This window comes from Verticillium dahliae, genomic scaffold (genome assembly GCF_000150675.1).
Source record: "Verticillium dahliae VdLs.17 supercont1.24 genomic scaffold, whole genome shotgun sequence".
Lineage (NCBI taxonomy): Eukaryota > Fungi > Ascomycota > Sordariomycetes > Glomerellales > Plectosphaerellaceae > Verticillium > Verticillium dahliae.
In genome coordinates this window covers 146,291-161,548 of record NW_009276937.1, presented here as the reverse complement: position 1 = coordinate 161,548, position 15,258 = coordinate 146,291, and the positions used below count along the sequence as shown (strand labels likewise).

The 15,258-nt window shown below is 57.9% G+C and overlaps 5 protein-coding genes across 5 annotated transcripts; 2 read left to right on the top strand and 3 right to left on the bottom strand.

Moving 5' to 3' along the window:
• Positions 1-235: 235 nt before the first annotated feature.
• Positions 236-769, bottom strand: VDAG_08918 (uncharacterized protein; the record flags this gene model as incomplete). The annotated part of the gene is made up of 1 exon (XM_009656721.1): positions 236-769. One exon carries the CDS (start codon positions 767-769, stop codon positions 236-238), a length of 534 nt encoding a protein of 177 aa, XP_009655016.1.
• A 1,785-nt stretch (positions 770-2,554) lies between these two features.
• On the top strand, positions 2,555-3,850 carry VDAG_08917 (uncharacterized protein; the record flags this gene model as incomplete). Its single annotated transcript, XM_009656720.1, has 4 exons — positions 2,555-2,616; positions 2,673-3,036; positions 3,284-3,397; positions 3,713-3,850. The coding sequence occupies 4 exons, from the start codon at positions 2,555-2,557 to the stop codon at positions 3,848-3,850; spliced, it is 678 nt and encodes a 225-aa protein (XP_009655015.1).
• A 1,669-nt stretch (positions 3,851-5,519) lies between these two features.
• VDAG_08916 (glyceraldehyde-3-phosphate dehydrogenase) lies at positions 5,520-7,334 on the top strand. The gene is made up of 3 exons (XM_009656719.1): positions 5,520-5,552; positions 5,847-6,012; positions 6,215-7,334. Exons 2-3 carry the CDS (start codon positions 5,884-5,886, stop codon positions 7,100-7,102), a joined length of 1,017 nt encoding a protein of 338 aa, XP_009655014.1. The 5' UTR covers positions 5,520-5,552; positions 5,847-5,883; the 3' UTR covers positions 7,103-7,334.
• Positions 7,335-8,382: 1,048 nt separating this feature from the next.
• Positions 8,383-10,706, bottom strand: VDAG_08915 (uncharacterized protein; the record flags this gene model as incomplete). The annotated part of the gene is made up of 2 exons (XM_009656718.1): positions 8,383-10,165; positions 10,240-10,706. 2 exons carry the CDS (start codon positions 10,704-10,706, stop codon positions 8,383-8,385), a joined length of 2,250 nt encoding a protein of 749 aa, XP_009655013.1.
• A 2,075-nt stretch (positions 10,707-12,781) lies between these two features.
• On the bottom strand, positions 12,782-14,869 carry VDAG_08914 (uncharacterized protein; the record flags this gene model as incomplete). The annotated part of the gene is made up of 2 exons (XM_009656717.1): positions 12,782-14,475; positions 14,548-14,869. The coding sequence occupies 2 exons, from the start codon at positions 14,867-14,869 to the stop codon at positions 12,782-12,784; spliced, it is 2,016 nt and encodes a 671-aa protein (XP_009655012.1).
• Positions 14,870-15,258: the final 389 nt, after the last annotated feature.

Here is a 15,258-nt window from a genome sequence, read left to right as displayed (position 1 = left end):
TTCTCCATAAGGAGATGCGAAGACAAATTCCGGTATATTGATATCACTTGGCGTCATGGAGGCTTCGGGGCTTCGTCTTACACAAAAGTCTTCTACCATTGGAGCCGTTTCGATTACATGCTAGAGCACCACTCGTTCGACCTTGTTCGCTATTATTGTCGGACAAGCTCCATCCTCCTCCCGCTCACCACAGCCCAATGCGTGCTGACAGTTGCCTACCTATATACGGTAGCCATCAGATCTCAACGGCTCGTCTAACAGCACCCTCGAGACCCTTTCCACCCAAGTCAATGTCGAAACCCATGCACACCACGCCGAATGGCACCTTTACGGCTCCCGCGCTCCTCTCCTCTACCCACCTGTCAATCACTCCGTCGCCCCTCGCAGGGTTCCACCCTTCATCCCGGCTTCCGAGCGACGGCGCAGCGTAGACAACCTTGCGCACAAACGTGCCGTACTTCATCGTCGCGTCGAGGAGGGCGAGCGCCTCGTTCGTCTCGGGCTCGCCGTTCTCGTCGACGGGGGCCGGATGGAAGATCGACGTCACGTTGTCGAGAGCTGTGCGGTAGGAGTCTGGGGTCGTGATGGGCGTGATGGTGAGTTTTCCGCATGCTGCGGCCTCGGCGAAGGAGGTGGTGTGGGCGGGGAGAGGGGAGGTCAGGCGCACGCGGGTGCCTGAGGAGAGGGCGCTGGCTATGAAGTCTTCGACGAGGGGGGAGGAGGACGGGGAGGCGGAGATGAGGAGCGTCGGCTGGGTTGGGGAGGTCATCTTGCCGTGTATGAGGCAGGGAGGGTGACGGGTGAGGCGTGATCAATCTGCGAGACGGGGAGGAATGTCGTCTTTTGAATGGCAGCAAACGTTGCTCGGCACGATGAGATCGGTCCAGGTCTCGTCCTTTATACCTGTCTCCTCTCAACAGCTTGCCCGAGGTCCACACCCAACAGTCTTTTTTCGTCCCCTCTCCGCGTAGGAGTCACGATGCAAATCCGCCCTCCCCCGCGAACGGCACCGCGCATCCCATCCCTCTCGGCCCCTTGGCGCCCACGCGAACGGAACCGGCGAACGTCGATCTTGGCTCGCCCCGCCGGCGGGGGGGGGGGCATCTCACGCGCGGGGGAGGCGTCCCAGGCCGCGCAAGCCGGAGACAAAGCTGTCTCACTCGGGATCGGCGGCTTATCAGGATGCAGACGGTCCGCGAGGGGAACTTATCAATTTCGGTAGATCATGAAGAGCCTGGACACCACGACTTGGCAACCTCTATTGTTACCTTTTTTTGCGATTATGGTTGGCATCGACAGGGCGGGAGTACACTGTAGGAATGATGACAGATTGTAATTCTGCAATGCGATGGATAGTTCCGTGGTGTTGGGGCACGACAGAGCTGTGGAATTCGCCTCGTGTGGCGAGGCGACGATCATCTTGTGGCGGGTTGATATGCAAGCCAAAGGCGCCTAAAAGATGAGGAGCTCTAGCAAAATCGATGGTGCGGTCTTCAGTCCCTGCATCGGTCATGGCGGATTTCCTAGCCGCGGCGCTGGGGTGTTCGCGCGCCAGGCTCTGAGATGTTGATCAAGCCATTTTAATGCTGTGTCGCCCCCATTCCTGGCGAACGCACGATATAGTGGCTCGTCATGGTGGGATGTGTTCATTCGAATTCATGGAATAGAGATATCCCCACAGCAGCTACACTTCTCACTGGTGTAACACGTTTGTGGGCTGCTTCGGCATGTCATGCGGGAGGATGGTAGTCTATCGCTGGGCATGGCTGGTGACCACAAGAACCCACGACAACCCCAGACTCTGTTGACCCAGACAAGTATGTATACGCTAAGCAATAAAGTTAGACACCTTGAGGTTTCATTGTTGATTTGGTACAGCTGTATAGTTACGTGGACCGCTGTACACGCTTCACATGGCGGATTGCAACTTGCAAATCTGTATCGATGGTCACAAATTTATCAAGCTTCAAGTCACATGTGAGAAATTATTCTATTTTGGGTATTAGTATCAAATGAAAACCGCAATCCGATGCACATGCTCACCATGATCGTAACATGAGAGACTGTGGCGTCAAAGATATCTGTACCTTCAAGTAATGGTAACCAGACTGGCCTATGGTCTAGCCCAGAAGGCTGTTTCTGACATTATGCTCCTCACATTGGAAATTAGGCGCCACACTTGGTCTAAGAATGTGACATGGTCATCACACTGGCTATACGTACTTCGCCACGCTGGCTATTATACCAGGCATCGTGACATCTTCAAGCTTCTCGTGTTGTTTTAGGGCTGCCCACGCAAAATTGCATGCAGCTCGAGAGTATGCACGCCAAAACTCTTAAAAAATGGAAAGACACCGTCCATGTGCGACGAGCTGAGGAGGTATGATCCTGTCTACATGGCTTGTCACGTGCATCGTCCTACAGAATGGGGGAAGAAACCACCGACCCTCCCCTTCCTTTCCCGAAGTAGGTACATGGACATGTATTTTTTCGACATACTCGACCAGGGCGGAGGACGCGAGACCTGCATCCTGTAAGTACTCGTACTACAACAATGGCGTCTAGTGTCAGACTGGTGGGGCACATGCACTCGAGGACTCCAAGCGATCTCACAAAGTATCATGACAAGGACCTCGCTTGGATCAGCCAAGCAGTGCTCGGTTTTCTCGAAGGCCTCCAGATCCCAGCAGGAGAGGGCCCCGCCAGAATCCACACTCCGGCGCATCTGAAGCCCCGGAAAAACCAAAGCACGACGGCGACATGGCGACCATGAAGGACACGCATCTCAGGACGAATCACCACTCGCAAAAGAGCGGACAAGGCATAGTCCGGACGCCCTGCGCCCACGGAACATGGCCGCCTGTCTTCACCCCCTCCCCCGACTGCGCCACAGCAGACGTCAAGACGAGAGATTCGCTCGAAACCTCAAAGGAACAGGCGCCGTTGCCGTGCCCGAAGCCGGTTCATGACACAATGAAATCCAGGGTACCAAAGTTACGTGCGGTTGACGTCGGGTCCAGCGTCGGGCGTCAACACGTAAGAGGGGCCTTCCGGGTGATCCCGGAGGTGGGACGGCGCAACGGGAGCAGGGGGCGCCTTATTCGAGGGAGAGGGGAGGAGCGAGCCCTGAAGGGAGGGTCCAGGACTCGGCAAAGCACGGAGCAGGCAGCAGACAGGGCCCCGAGGGAGCGAGGTCGAAAACGCAAAAGCAGGAATGAGGAAACGGCAGGAGGGAGGCGCGGGGGCAGAACTCGGGACTGGCAGTAGATATAGGCGAGGCTAGGAGGGTGTGGCAGCCGAGGTGCCCGTGATGCTCCGGGGCGGACGGGCAGACCCCACTCGGACGCCAGCCTCGAGGTCCCAGAGACGAGAGGACAGCCGACATGACGGCATGCAGGTATGCTCGTGGCAGGTCCAGCCTTGTGGATGTCATGAGGTTGGACAGTCGGACAGGCCCGGGGTAAGGTGTGTTGGGGTCCTTGGAGGGGTTTGGTTCGTTCGGGTCATGGTAATCTGGGGATCCCGAAGATTCCCATCGTGTGCCTTAGCCGATGTGGGGTGCTGCCGTTCGTCCTCGGCAGAAGAGGAGCAGGGAGCGAAGGGCAGCAGGCAGGGATCGGAATCCGAATCGGAACCGGGTTCGAGAGGCTGAGCCGTGGTAGACCGAGCTAGGAAAGTGTGTGATGGTTGAGTGATGCATTGGCGATGGCAGCGATGGCGGCATATGGTGGAGAGGCATCGAAAGACTGGGGTTGATGAGTTGGTGTTGAGGAAACAGAAACTGATGCATCGAAGCATCGTCATGCCGCTGGCGAGAAAGAGCAGACGAACTGGCGAGTGTGGTGGCTGAAAGGAGGGAGTGGACAGTGCAGCAAGTGTGGCTGGTGGACGCGGACGAGGCAGACGGCTTACCTAAACGCAGCCCGAATCCCCACCTGTTTTGGCGTCGTGATGTCAGGAGGGGGAGGGGGAGGGGGAGGGGCAACCAGCAGATGCAGAACGAAATGCCCCTCCTTCGTCCTGGGCGCGTCACATCCGAGTCACTCTGTGGCCATCCGAGTCACTCTTTGGAAGGAGGATGGGGCTCTTTTTCGTCGATATCGCCCCAATCTTTCTGGATGATTCTACTGCACATCTGTGTGCTATTGCCTGGCCTTCCACTTTGCTACCTGGCTGTCCTGCACTTGCACTGCCTGCCAATTGCACGTTGGCGCTGCTCGAAAATACTTTCGCTCCAATCCGGTGAGCAAAGTCGAGAAAAAACACCCCTACCGCCCCCCGTGCCCCGAAAGAGGATGCGGGACAGAGCGGTGTCGCCGGCGGCTCATCTAAAAAGAGGTATTATTATCGTCAGTATCAAAAGGCTGCCTGCCGGACGCGAAGCAAATAATGACAGATCAGCGTTAGTCAGGTGCACAGTCAGAGGGGGGGAAGGCGATTTCTTAGTGACACATCGCTGCGACAACGGAGGCAGATCAAAAAGAGTTCTTTTTTTACTATTTTTCTTGGTCATGATCAGTATCAGACCCAGGCGACAGGCTGAGCGCGAGATATTGGCTCGTGGTAACGGCCCGACAACGCCTCGACATCCAATACATGATCCCGGCCACGGACCGCAAAAGAGGCAGAAAACGCGCAGCTCCAAAACCACCCCAAACGAAAGGAGAGGGGGGGCGCTGTGGCTCGTGGGGCCCGTTTCCCTTGGCCGGGAGTTGCGGGATGGTGAGAGCTCCTTGTTTGGACCTCGAAACACAGCTATGAAAAGCTCCATTTTGGGGATATTTCCCTCTGCGCCTTGTCTAGGTATCTCAAGGAGGGGCAGGGGCGCGAGCGGCGAGTCGAAAGAATAGCTCGACGGATGCTGCTCATCGCTCAGTCAGGGTGGGCGAGACGCCAATGAGGTGTCTGACAATCGGAGGAGCCCAGGACAAAGCTTGAAGCGAATCAAACGGAACCCCCACCACCTTTTTCTCTCAACCAAAATAATATCGCGCGACCCAGACAGACCCAGACCCAGACCCAGACAGGCTTCCTCAGACCGGACCACGCTCCCTGCGCGTGCGAGCGCAAGCATGCGTGATTGAGGTTCAGAGGTGGTACTGTGTACATGTGTCTGCCCCCTGCTCCTGACCCCACCAGAGGTACCTCGTTCCATCGGGAGGTACTCCACCCCACCTCAGATACCGGACGCATCAAGCTGTTCCCTCCTACCTACCTCTAGGAGGTACCTACCTAAGGTAGGAGGAGGTAGCTAGACAGACACATCCAAGCACCGCACCAAGCACCAAGCACCAAGCACCAAGCACCAAGCACCAAGCACCAAGCACCAAGCACCAAGCACCAAGCCACAACTGGTTGGGTCCTTCCCCCCGCCTCCCCTCCCCCTCCGTCATCCATCACCCAGCGCGCCAGGCCAGACCCAGAGGGCCATTGGGATCCATCCCCAAAGCTCATATACCTCCCCTCGCCAACCGCCTCAAAGTTTTTTTCCTCCCTCCTCTCCCTCTTCTTCTTCTCTTCCTTCTAGCATCATCACGATACCATCTTCCAAGGTCAGTCCCAGCTACCCCCTCATGAGCTTCCTAAGCTTCCGTGCAAGCTTTCTTTGAGCTCCTTCCTATCAACCTCCTTGACTACCACTGCCCCCTCCCCCCTCCTCCTCGTCCTCCTCAGCTCCTGCTTGGGGCGCTCAGGATTACCCCGCCATCATCAGACCATCATCACGAAACCTTCCCATCATCATCATGATCCCCCCGGCCTACCCTTCCACCTCGACTCGAACTCAGCACCTATCCTTTGCTCCATTCCAGAAAACGTAAACTGACCTATTCTTTTCCTATCAACAGACCAAAACTTCTTCACATACCACCTACATCATACACAATGGCTCCCATCAAGGTTGGCATCAACGGTTTCGGCCGTATCGGTCGCATTGTCTTCCGCAACGCCGTTGAGCACTCCGATGTCGAGATCGTTGCCGTCAACGACCCCTTCATTGAGACCAAGTACGCTGTAAGTAACCCCCCCCCAAACCAAAGTCTCATGCCCCCTTCTTTTGTCTATCATGTGCTGGGGGTTCTCCCCGGCCATGGTCTGACCATGTCTCAACCCCGCCGCCCTCGGCAGTCAAGATGACCCCTTCACGACCCCTGGACGGCGTTCCTTGAGCCCCAAGCACACACACACACGAGACATATGGCTAACCTTTCCTCAGGCCTACATGCTCAAGTACGACTCCACCCACGGCGTCTTCAAGGGTGAGATCACCGAGGACGGTTCCTCCCTGACCGTCAACGGCAAGAAGGTCAAGTTCTACCAGGAGCGTGACCCCGCTGCCATCCCCTGGAGCGAGACCGGCGCCGAGTACGTCGTCGAGTCCACTGGTGTCTTCACCACCACCGACAAGGCCGCCGCCCATCTCAAGGGTGGCGCCAAGAAGGTCATCATCTCCGCCCCCTCGGCCGATGCCCCCATGTACGTGATGGGTGTTAACGAGAAGACCTACGACGGCAAGGCCGACGTCATCTCCAACGCGTCGTGCACCACCAACTGCCTGGCTCCCCTCGCCAAGGTCATCAACGACAAGTTCACCATCGTTGAGGGTCTCATGACCACCGTCCACTCCTACACCGCCACCCAGAAGACCGTTGACGGTCCCTCCGCCAAGGACTGGCGTGGTGGCCGTACCGCTGCTCAGAACATCATCCCCTCGAGCACCGGTGCCGCCAAGGCTGTCGGCAAGGTCATCCCCGAGCTCAACGGCAAGCTCACCGGCATGTCCATGCGTGTCCCCACTGCCAACGTCTCCGTTGTTGACCTGACGGTCCGCATCGAGAAGGCCGCCAGCTACGACACCATCAAGGCCGCCATCAAGGAGGCCGCCGCTGGTGACCTCAAGGGCATTCTGGCCTACACCGAGGACGACGTTGTCTCCACCGACATGATTGGCAACGAGAACTCGTCCATCTTCGACGCCAAGGCCGGTATCTCCCTCAACGACAACTTTGTCAAGCTCGTCTCCTGGTACGACAACGAGTGGGGCTACTCCCGCCGTGTCCTCGACCTCCTGGCCTACATTGCCAAGGTCGATGCCGGCAAATAAATGCAGCTAGCACCTGCAAACCGTCATACCCTCCTGACATGACGGCCGGGGTTTTGGTGGTGTCCAGACGTTTGAGAAGAAGGAGCCTCAACGTCGGCGCCTGTAATGAAGAAAGAAGAAAAACAGACATGACCTGACACGAACTTGGAACGCGAAGGACCACGGAAAGGTGGCCAACAGCCGCGTGCTATAGTTGAATGAACCTGCCATAGACCAACAGGCCGATTACTCCTACCTGATGCTTCATCTGTGCTGTTTCGATGCGTGCCGTGTGATGCCAGCTGCTCTGACGTTGTGTGGGTTGACTCGGTTCGTCTGAGACGGCATAATCCACGTCAGATATTTCAATGCATAAAAATGTCAAGGCTTCATCATCTCGCAATTCCAACAACACCTACGTACTCTACCAGGCCGTAAACCCAATCCAGCCCAATCCCGTGCCCGGCACATGTTGGGGCTTCCTTATTTTTCTCCACTCGCCCTCGCCCTGCTTCACGCGCCTTCTTCCCTCTGTCCACTCTCGCTCGCCCCCCTCCGCCCCCCGCGCATCGCGCCCGTACGTGGCAGAGGGGCGAAGCGCAAGGAACGCCGCGACGACCTTGCGAGGGCGCCCCAAAACACGAGAGAAAGAGGGCAAAAGTGCGGAAGGACAGCCAGGAAAGAACGCAAAGACGGACGATACAGACAAGACCAACGGAGTGTCAAAAAAAGATGAAAAAAAATAAGCGATAAAGAAGAGGAGGAAGAAGAGGGGGGGTGAAAACAAAATAAAAGAGTTGCAATTCATTACCACTCGCCGCTGGCCCCCTCGACTCCGGCTCCGAAGGTCCCCCCTGTACGATTTCTTGGAAAGGATCCGTGTTTCCCGGTGCGCCTCACCGCCCGTTCCATCCTGCCCTTCTCGCTGCAGATTTTTGCCCCTCCGGTTGAGTTGTCGTGGCTGTGTGGAGGCGGACAGGCGGGTGGGTGTGGTGATCCGCGAAAGAGAAGAAGGCAAAGCAGAGAGCTCCGAATAGAGGGATATCATCATGTACAACAACATTTGGAGAGGGAGAAAAAAGGAAAAAAACAAAAATGGCCAAATCTTGACGAAGAACGGGTAATACGCAAAGGGGCGCAGAGTGGCGGCGCCGCTGATCATGAGGATCACGAGGGGGCCATAAGCCGATGTGCACTCCTCTCATTTCTCCGTCTTAGTCGTCAATAGAGCCTGGATGGGAATTGTGGAACATTATACATGGCGTCGTGGAGGCCTGTGGCCGACCTACGGCGGCCCCCTTCTACAGCCCGTTCGTCTGCGGGCTGAGCTCCGGCCGCCAGTCGACGCCCTCGTCCGCTGCCCACCGGCGGACCGTCCTCAGGCCCAGCGCGATGGCCTCCTCGGCGCTCGTCCAGGGCCCAAGGTTACATCGCATGTGGGGGTCGTCGACGCGCTCGACGGCGTCGTAGGCGCTCTTCCATATGTTGGCGCGCAGACGCTCAAAGTGCATGAGGCGGACGGCGCTGGAGGCTGGGTCGAGCGACCAGTAGCACTTGATGAGCTCCTCGAGGATGACACCCTTGAGCTGGAGGTGGAGTGCGTCGAGGACGCGGTGGCGACCGTCGCCGACGTCGCGCTGCAGGGTGCCGAGCAGCGGCAGGATCGTGTCCCAGGTATTGGGGTCCTGGGCCTTGTTCTCGAGGCGGCGCGAGTCGAAGACGGCGCGGAAGGAGACCATGTAGGCCATGGCGCTCTCCAGACACAGGGCGATGCTGAGCTTTTGATCCGACTCGGAGGGGGCGCGGTCGCGGTTCGACTTCATCGCATCGCGTCTGTGCTTGAGCCTGCCGCCGAGGTCCTTGTACCGCTCGTAGCGGTCCCGCAGCTTGCGTATCGTTGCTGGGTTGACGGGCTCCCTCGGCTCCTGCCTCGTCGGTGGCCGGTCTCCCGGCGTGACGCTGTTCATTTCGCCCGGAGTGTTTCCTTGCGAGTTGTTCGACGCGCCTCGGGACATGGCCGTGGCCGTCTTTGCCGGCGTTGACGGCGTCACCAATCTGGATGAGCTCGCCATGTCTGACGTCCGCGGCCTCTTGACGGCGATCGAGTCTCGAACATCCTCCACGCTGCTAGCCGGTCGTTTCCTAGCGATGATCGGTGCCGCCTCGAGACTGGCCGATCGAGGCCGCTCCTTCTTCGAGGGTGGAAGGGCCAGGATGCGCTTCAGTGTTTTAGAGTGCTTACGGCCGCACTTCAGCGTCACTATGAAGCGCTCCTGTCCATTTCTGTCCCTATCCCTGTCTCTGTTCCTTTCCTTGTCCTTGGTGCTGACTCTTATTTGTTCTTCGTCATCGTCGTCTGCTCTCCTAAGCAGCTTATTGGACTTGCTGTTGACGGCTGGGTCAGGCAGTCGTGCTGCTTTTGTTGCTGTTGGCGTATCCTTAAAACGAGCCAATTCCTCCTCGAGAGCTGGCGGCAGCGTCGGTGATAGGAGCGCCGGTATCTTTTGTGGCGATCTTTCTTTCTTGGACAGGACTGGAGCCGGCGGTGCCGTCCTCGTCGGCTTTTGTTGGACCGATCGTAGGGGATCGTCGATGCCGTCTCTCCTCCTCCTCTCGGTTGGTTGTGAATCTGCCTCCTCCATGGGAAAGTGCAGAGGTGATAGTAATGGCGGAACAGTGGACTTGCTTGGTGGCGCATCACGCTTGCTCAACGATGTCCTGTTCATCGTACTTGAACTGGAGCGCTGGCCGTTGAGAGAGTCGCCTCTTGGCCGACCCGAGGGAGTCGAGCTGTGCTGCGAGCCGATTGTTGATTTGAGAATGGCCCTACCATTCGGGAGTGTCGATGGTGTGCCGATCTTCGGGTCCCTCGACGCTGTCCTGTCTTGCGACGACTGTGGCTCCTTCCGCCTTGGGTTGTCGTCTCGTGGCGTTCGCGAGCGATCTTCCAAGGGCGCATTCGCATCGATTGGCGGCTTCTTAGGCAATCGCGCAAGCGCTTCTGCTTCCTGCTGTCGTCTTCGTTTTTCGGGGGACGTCGTCGTGTCCTGGCTTGAATGCCCTCTCGCGTCAAGTTTGTGAGACCTGTGCATCGAGCATACAGTCAGTTCACGATGCGCTTTGACGGGGGAGTGAACCTGAAGCGACTTGGTACCAACCTTTCCTCATGGGCCCCGTTCGGCGGCCTCGCTCCTCTGCCATCTCTCGTCGGCTCGCCCGCGCGGGGCGCTCTACTCCCGTCGCTGGGGTCTCTCCGAGCCTCAGGCGCCCTCGCAGCCGAAGCAGAATCGGGCGGGGACGGCGAGGCCCTCTTTTGTTTATTCTTGTAGTCGCTCAGCGACAACTTGGTCACCTTCCTGTCTGTCTTGACGACAGGATCTCGCGCCGCGTGGGCGTTGGACGGCTCCTCGCGCATGTCGTAGTATGGTCGCGTCAGCAGCAGGCCGCGGTCGACATCGGCCAGCAGCGTCATGTACTGCAGGGCGCGGACCTCCTTTTCTTCGTAGAGCTCCAGCTTATCGGGCGGCACGCGATAGCGCTGGTCGATGGATTTGGCGAGATGATAGGGTTGTTTGGGTAATGCGCTCTTGGCCAAGTTATGGACCTTTGTCGCCGCGGCTTCCATGGTTCAGCGGGGTTGGCATTCCTGGAGCATGGGGCGGCAATCGCGCGTCGTTGGGCGGCAGTCGGGTCGGACGCAGATGGCAGACGGGGAAAATGGGTTGACGGGAGCGAGTGTGGTGTTGGTGGTGGTTGTGGTGGTGGTGGTGGTGTTGTTGGCGTTGGCGGGCAGCGGTGCTAGACCGATGCGATGCGGGCAAAGACACCCGTGGGTCGATGAATCGTTCGCTGGCTCGCTTGCTCGCTGGTCGACGACTGAAAGAGGAACAAAGGCGGGATGTGTATTTACTTTCTGCCGAACGCCCGCCGTCCCAGGAACAAGGAAAAGAATGGGCGTTGGAGCAGAGCACAGAGCTCTCTCCGTGGCCCACAACAGAGGCCGTGTCGCGAACTCTCGCGGCTGACCTTTACAGGCTAGTCGCGGCAAGCAAGTGCCAAGATGAGGTTCCCGCAATGGAGGCAAGAGTCAAGACTGTGGTCGAATCGTTCGAGGATTGACGCGTGCGCTGGCGCAATCAATGTCGTCTGCGGTGTCGATGGCAGGTCAATCGGTGCTGTGCAGGCTGTCGATTGAGATGCCGGCAATCGTGTCGCAGGTGTCGATGGGGGGGAGGAGAAGGAGATGCAGTGGAGAAAGATGCGGATGACTGAGGTGCGGTGCGGCACGAAACGATGTGATACGACAAGCACGCGACCCAGTTCGTCCCCGATAGAGATCGCAAAAGGCTATATGCTATATGCGCGCGTGGAAGAGGCGGCGTGGTCGGCGAGGGGTGGATTGTCGCGCGATCCGGCAATAGCAATTGCTTCGTCGACTCGTGTCGGTGTGCCGGGAGGGATGTTGGGATGCAGCCGATGGCTCTAAGGCACAAATCAGGCTTGGTCGAATTGGTCGAAAAGCCCGTCGTTGGGGTTCGTGATGCTCCCTCCCAGGTCGTGCTGTCTTACCCAGGTACCTAGGTCGGGTAGGTAAGGCAGGGGGGTGGGGGAAGAGAGAAGCTGACCCGCTTGAACCCCCCGACGTGGAAGCCAAAGAGCCCTTGCAGCAGTGAAGAAGCCGACCCACAGCCTGAACCTCTGCCGCACTGTCGCAGGGGAACCGAATGGCAGAGGCGATGCGGCGATGCGATGTGATGCTGCAAGGCGTACCTGGCAGGCAAGGTAGGTACCGTACCAGTGCGCTGTAAGGCCCTTGGGCTTGGGCGTCTGTCGGTGAGCCTCGTTACATAGGTACCTTAAGGTAGGGTACATGTAGCTGAGGAGAGTAGACAAGCGCGCTGTTGCTCGCCAACGACCTGTCAATCCAGGACCATGCCGGTGCTGTCAAGAGACAAAGGCGCCTTGTTCTCGATGAATTCCCACTCTTCTCGATACGGCCACTCGTCACACACACGGATGACGAGACGGAGCGAGCGCGGACCGCAGTGATGGTTGTGGTGATCAGAGAAGAGACGTGAAGAACGCTCTTTGGGAAGACTCGGCGGCCCCAAAGCGGGGGGGGGGGTTGGTGAAGAGGCTGGGGGGCTGATGTCTGCATTTGCCTGCCTGGTCCCTGTCTAGCAGCCCGCTCTGGCGCCTGCCAAAACCCCCGCCATCGACGCCTACAGGGGCGTATTCGTCGCCCGATGGAGGCGCCATACACTGAAATGCCCCTGACAGGTGCCCTAGATGCGGCAACCTCCCTCTGCAGCCACCAAAGTTAAGGTGCCTAGGTAGTCGAGACTAGGTAGCCTGGAGCCAGCCGGACAAGGTACCCTAGGTAGGTAGATACCTACCTTACCTTATGTATACCACGCTACGGGGTACCTAGGTGTGTAGGCAGGCTTGACGCGTTTTGTGGGGTAGCATCAAGCATCAATGACATACATCCATAGCAGTCTACTCTCACACGCAAGTGCATCTCGTCAGTCAGCGTTCGTCATGCTAGATGCAGAACGGGTCCCTCGTCATCAATCGTTATGGGGTTTCAATCAGGGGAGCAAAACTCCTCAGCTAGTTGGTACGACCGGACTCGAGTCCCTTGGTCATCTGGGGGTCCAAACCCCTTCTCCGTGACCATTTGGCAGAACATGCAAAAAGTTAAACCCCGCTGCCCTCAGGGCTGTGACCCGGTCCGACCGTCTCTAGCCCCTTGATCCGCCGATCCATGGCCGACAAGAGCTGTCCGACCTCGTCATTGCGCTCCTGCAGCCGTGTCACCGTCTCGTGGTCCTGGTTCTGTATGTGGCCACCAATCATCTGCGCAAGGCCTTCCGTAGTCAGATTGTTGTACTGGCTGTCCAGCACACTGAGCGAGAGCAGGAGGCCCTCGACCTGCCCGTTCATCCACTTTTCGCAGCTCTTAATCGTATCCTCCACCTGTGTTATGCTCCCCTTGATCTGCTGCTGCCAGTCGTCGTTGGCTTTGCAGCGAGCTTCGAGATCGTCCGTGCGGCCCATCAGGCGGCCGAAGCTATCTGCCGACCATAGCGCATGTTCGATGACCTTGTCCTTGGTAAACAACATACTCTCGTGGGATTGGACCCTGGCCTCGAGCGCCTGGAGTCTGTTTGTCGTATCCTGCATGTCGATCGAGCTTCTGGCGCCCGGGGTGGCACTGGCTGCACCTGTCGCGGGGTTGCCCTGTCTCGCTTCCTCGAGTGCTCGCTCGCGTTCCTCGACCGTGTTGAGCGCCTCGGGCGCCGCCGAACCATCTGGGGAGGCTGCTGATGCCGCAGGCCCAGGCGCCGGCAAGGAGAGTTGTCGGCTGCTCGTCTCCAGAGATGCGAAGCGCGTGTCTGTCTCTGCCCTGTCCTTCTTGATCAGGTTGCCAAAAAGGACCGCCATGTTATTGAGCTTGTCCTGCACCGTGCTGCAGCTTTGATCATGCTGTTCGATGGTGACGAGCTTGGATTCCATCTCTTTCAGTCGGTTGACCTCGGATTCCAAAACGGGCAGCTTGACATTGATGTCAGTACAAGACTCGTTGATAAAGTCCATGTCAGTGTCAGCAAGAGGTGCTGTGGCCTCATCGACCTTGGCCGTGAGAGCTCGCATCTCGTCTCGCATCGTGTCAACCAAGGCCTGCAACGTCTGCGACGCAGCCAACGCTGGGACCTCAGGTGTAGGCCTCACAGGCGAGGCTGCCGCGGTCTTGAGTTCTGATTTCAAGGCTGCGTTCTCATTTTGCAAGCTCTGGATGTGGCCCTTGGCATCAAGAATGTTGGCCTCCAGCGCCGAGATCCGCTCTGCTTGTTTCGCGAGCGCATCGTCATGCTGTTTTGTCCGGACCGCCTGTTTTTCTTCCCACGCCGTCTCCCTGTCCACCATTCGCTTCTCGAGAGCATCAAGCCGAGAGTCGACGCCACCCTGTTGCTGTGGCTGGGTTTCCATCCTGGCATGGGTAGGTGGAACATGGGCCGCCAACTCGAGCAGTTTCTCGAGCCAAATTCTTGTCTCATTGTTGAGGGTGGTATTGTTGTGCTCGAGTTCTTTATTTAACACCTCCATTTTCAGGTCCAGTTTCTTGGTAGCATGGGCATGCACGTCGCGCACCGAAGGAAAATCGTTGTGCTTGGAAGCGCCCTTCTCAAGTTCCATCCTCTGTCGAACGCATGCCTTCTCGACCTCCTGTCTTTGTTTCTTGAGCAACGTGCGATCTGTGACTGGAGTCACAACGTTGCGGAAAAGGCGGAGGAGGACATCGGCATCGGATTGTTGCGCTGCCGTGGACAGGGAGCCTGCTTTGAACGCGGACGGATTGGGCGCTGTCGCGGATCTGTTCAAGCCCGGCCCTGTGGCATGGCATGTCATCGTTAGCTCCTGAAGTCCACGAGGCCTCGCCGACAAACTCAAACAAGACGTACCTCGAGGTGGCTCTTGCGGGCGATGGCTTGCTGGACCACGTGGTGGAGAGAAGCCGCCGTTCTGCTGAAACCTGTCTCGACCCTGTGCGCCGTCTCGGGACTCTTTGCAAAAATCTGCCGAGTTGCGTCGGCCACTCGCGCCAGGGGAGCGCTCGCGATCAAGGTTCCGTCCCCGATCGCGGTTGCGATCCCGCAAGGTGTTGTCTCTCAGCGGGCTTCTGACCCTAACGTTTTGTTGTGGATTGTACCCGCTCCTCTCGCCGTCGCGCCGGTCGGCATAGTTGTATGCGCTCATACGGCCCGCGTCGTCCCTTCTCGACATGATGCAGGTATGTCATAGGTAAGTGAGGCTCGGTGCTTGGGCTGTCACGTGGCTGTCTCTGTCGTGTGTTGCTGTCGTCGAGCGAGGTTTCACCACTGCGAAAGGGCTCGAGGTGTTGTTGAACCAAACGGAAACAGGGAGGCAGATGCTGATATTATAGGCTATGAATGCTGGCGGAGCAGGCAAGAACGGTATGTCGTCGGGGTATCTTGAAGGTGGAGGATAAAACAAACGGGTGCGAGGGGTATCGAGATTGCCGACGAAGGACTGGAAAGAAGATAGGAACGAGGAAACGCTTGATGCCACAGAGTTGATTGCCGTCGAGTAGCAAGTCTTGCAGGAAAGTAATCTGCCCTGACGCCGTCCCACCCAGGTGAAGAAAAGGGAAA

Excerpts from the sequence above, each read along its gene's own strand:
- VDAG_08916 (XM_009656719.1), top strand. The coding sequence starts at position 5,884 with ATGGCTCCCATCAAGGTTGGCATCAACGGTTTCGGCCGTATCGGTCGC. Across the intron at positions 6,013-6,214 it reads TCATTGAGACCAAGTACGCT|GCCTACATGCTCAAGTACGA; the intron begins GTAAGTAACCCC and ends ACCTTTCCTCAG.